Source organism: Tupaia chinensis, unplaced genomic scaffold (assembly GCF_000334495.1).
Source record: "Tupaia chinensis unplaced genomic scaffold, TupChi_1.0 Scaffold000573_1, whole genome shotgun sequence".
Classification (NCBI taxonomy): Eukaryota; Metazoa; Chordata; class Mammalia; order Scandentia; family Tupaiidae; genus Tupaia; species Tupaia belangeri.
The window spans coordinates 2,131,709-2,134,734 of record NW_006160087.1 but is presented as its reverse complement, the minus strand read 5'-3'; the positions used below and the strand labels follow the sequence as shown (position 1 = coordinate 2,134,734).

The following is a 3,026-nucleotide window of genomic DNA, read 5'->3' as shown; positions in this document are numbered from 1 at the left end:
CCCCGCTCACACGCAGGCCACAGGCGGAGCGATGCCCCAGAGCCGCTCCGAGGGCCGTGGGAAAGCGCAGGCCCCGGCCAGCCCGCCCCTCCCCGCATGCAGCCGCGCGCAGCATCGCTGTTCTTTTTAATAACTTCGGAATAAAGTTGCGTTTCAGTGCAGTGGGCTGCGCGCCGGGGCGGGCTCGGGGCTTTGTCCCAGGGTCCGCCGAGTCTCGCAGGGGCTCTAGGAAGCCCAGCCCTGCGCAGTGCAGACTGGCTTTGGGGTCCGGGTGGCCGCGGGCGGCGGCGTCAGCTCAGAGGGTCAGCGGCTCCGAGCTGGCGCAGCTCAGCAGGTCCTGGCCCTCCACCGGCTCCGGGCTCTCTGGCGTCTGTGGAGATGGGAGCTGCCAGGCCTGGGTCTCCTCCTCCAGGACACCCAGAGAGGGGGGTGGGGGAGAGGGAAATAGAGAAGAGGGGAGGAGGGATGGGCTGAGAGGGTCTCTGGGCAAAGGGGGTCACCACCCACCCCTTACAGGCATCTCCAGTGGAGCGCAGACCACCCCCCACTCCCCACCCCCACACTCATCCTGGCCCTGAGTGCCAAGTGCGAGCTGTGCGGTGGGTGGGGGCATCTGGCCTCTCTGAGCGCACCCTCCCTTTGAAACCAGGGTGAAAACTTGTGCCCCAGTTCTGGGGGCGGGCTCCCCAGCAGGGGTGTCCAGCACCCTAGAGCGGGGCTGTGAGGGACTCACCGTCGGGCTGCCGCCTTTGCCCCACCACGGCCTCAGGGCCAGCAGCCGGTGGGTGAGCTGGGCGCAGCGCAGGGCGAAGGCGCTCTCCGCAGCACAGAGCAGGAGTGAGATGCCCCAGAGGCACAGGCTGGAGCTCTGCAGAGCACAGGGCAGACGCTGCGCTTCTGGAGGGACCCCGGGGACCTCCCGCCCTTCCAGTGCTGGTCCCTCCGCTCCAGGCTCAGGAACTCACGTAGATGCGGGTGGGGTCGAAGGGACAGTTGGGTGCTCGCACCAGTAGCTCAGGGTCCCCGAAACTGCAGGCGGCCAGCAGTGCCTGGCCCCGGGTGGCAAAGGTCATGGCGATGGACGCCAGGAGGCCGAGGGCACAGGTCAGAGAGAGCAGCGCGCAGGCCACGCTCGAGCTGAACACTGTCCAGCGCTGGGAGATTGGTCAGTGGGTGTTGGGCTTGATCACCAGGGCAGCTCTGGCCTCCCGCAGGGTCAACCTCACCCCTCCTCGGCCCGTGGGGTAGGCTGCTGCCCCACCACCCATCCCAGGAGGCCACGTACCAGGGCTGTGCTGGAGAGGTAGCGGGACAGGACAATGGCCGCGATGCCCGAGGTGATGACCTGTGGGAGGACATCAGCTCCGTCCCTGCACTGGGACAGGTGGCCCCCGAGGCTGCTCAGGTGCAGGAAGAGCCCGTCGGTGCCCCCGGCCCTCTGGAACCCCCATGCTGGCCCAGCACCCCTCCACCTGCACCAGGCCCTGCCTCCTCGTGCTTCAGCCCTACAGGGATGTTCCTAAACCCCAGTCCCTGCCTGCAGCCCCCCAGGACCCCACCGCCAAGAGCCCTGGCCTCATGAAGGCCGCAGACCCTGGCCGAGGGTAAGACGGGGTGCTGCCCAGAGCCAAGAGCAATGGTCTCTGCAGTGAGACGGGAACCAGTGCTGCACTGGCCAGGATTGAAGACCAAGGGGTTATGTTAGACTACAGAGCAGGTCATAAATCCTAGGAATTTGGGCCAGCGAGCGGTGTGGAGATTAAGGTGCTGGACCCCACATGGCTGACCGCGGTTCGAGTCCCAGACCTAGTGGTTTGAAAATTAAGCCAGGCGCATGTGCATGCGTGCCCCAAATCCCAAGAAATGGATGGAGAAGGGATTGCGGTGTGGTCATCCCCCTGGGGAGGGGGTGATTTCTCACTTTGTCTCTCTCTGGCAAGCACGCATGCCCTATAGCAAAAGCAAACAAAATCCCTAGGAGTTTTAAAAATGACTCCAGGCTCCCAGTGGAGAGGCAGCACCGTGCCTCTCGCCCAGCAGCTGCCCTGGGATCTCGGGCCTACTCAGCCAGGCTTCTTCTTGGGCTCCCTCGCTGTGCAGGCAGCCAAGGGGACCTGGGCTTCAGCCTCATTCACTGCAGAGCTGGGGCCCCCATGGGGTAAACCCCGCCCTGATGAGCGCACAGAGGGCGGCATGCAGGTGCAGAGGGTGGGGCCCTGACCTTGGTTTTCTCTTCTGTAAAACATGGATGCCAACAGCCCATGTCGGCAGGAGCAGTGAGGATTAACTGATTAAAAGGAGGGGCCAGGGTGACACCATGCCACACACTTGGGCAAGGTCTTGGCTGAACACCTGGGCCGGCTGGCTGAGACGGGTGGGTTCTGACATGAGGACCCCCCTGGGGGTGCCTATCTCTCTGCCTCTGACTCTGTGTCTCCTGTCTCTCTCATGGAAGAAATAAATGAAAACACAGCAGGACCAGCCGATGGCGTGGTGTGAAAACCCAGGCGCCCCCAGCCGATGGCGTGGTGTGAAGGCAGCTGGAGCCCACTTGGCTGACTGCGGTTTGAATCCTGGACTCGGCAACTCACGCAACACACTGGGCACATGCACCTAACCCCCAACAGGAGGGGCGGTGGAGACAGGCTGCGGGCCCATGCCCCAAGGCGGAGCCGTGTCACTTCCACTTTCTCTCTTGCCCAGTGCACGTCCTTCAGCAAACTAAAAACGAAACAGACAACAGCAAACGCTGCGTGAAGCAAGGCAGGGCTGAAGTGGGCCAGTCCTGAGCTGGTGGGGACGGTGCCCTCCCCACGAAGCTGGGAGAGGAACAACCGCTCACAGTAACGCCACCCCAGGGACATGCTCACATCCACAGCCCTGCCCTGTCCCCTGGCCAGGCTCTCCCGCTCACCCAAGCCCTGGGGCCTCTCCCTGGGGAGGAAGCAGGCCATGTCCCTCAGCCAGGAGGAGGCACTGGTGGCCACAGATGTGCCACGCTCCCCAGAGGCTGGGGCTGCGCCCCC

The 3,026-nt window shown here is 64.4% G+C and overlaps 1 protein-coding gene across 1 annotated transcript in view; it reads right to left on the bottom strand.

Annotated features, from left to right (window-relative positions):
* Positions 1-46: 46 nt before the first annotated feature.
* Positions 47-3,026, bottom strand: part of TMEM54 (transmembrane protein 54) — a 6,327-nt gene continuing 3,347 nt past the window's right edge. The window contains exons 3-6 of the mRNA XM_006158095.2: positions 1,286-1,345; positions 966-1,154; positions 734-868; positions 47-370 (exon numbers count right to left, since the gene is read on the bottom strand). Coding sequence (XP_006158157.1) covers positions 296-370; positions 734-868; positions 966-1,154; positions 1,286-1,345 — 459 coding nt within the window. The 3' untranslated portion in view covers positions 47-295. The remainder of the gene's footprint in view (positions 371-733; positions 869-965; positions 1,155-1,285; positions 1,346-3,026) is intronic.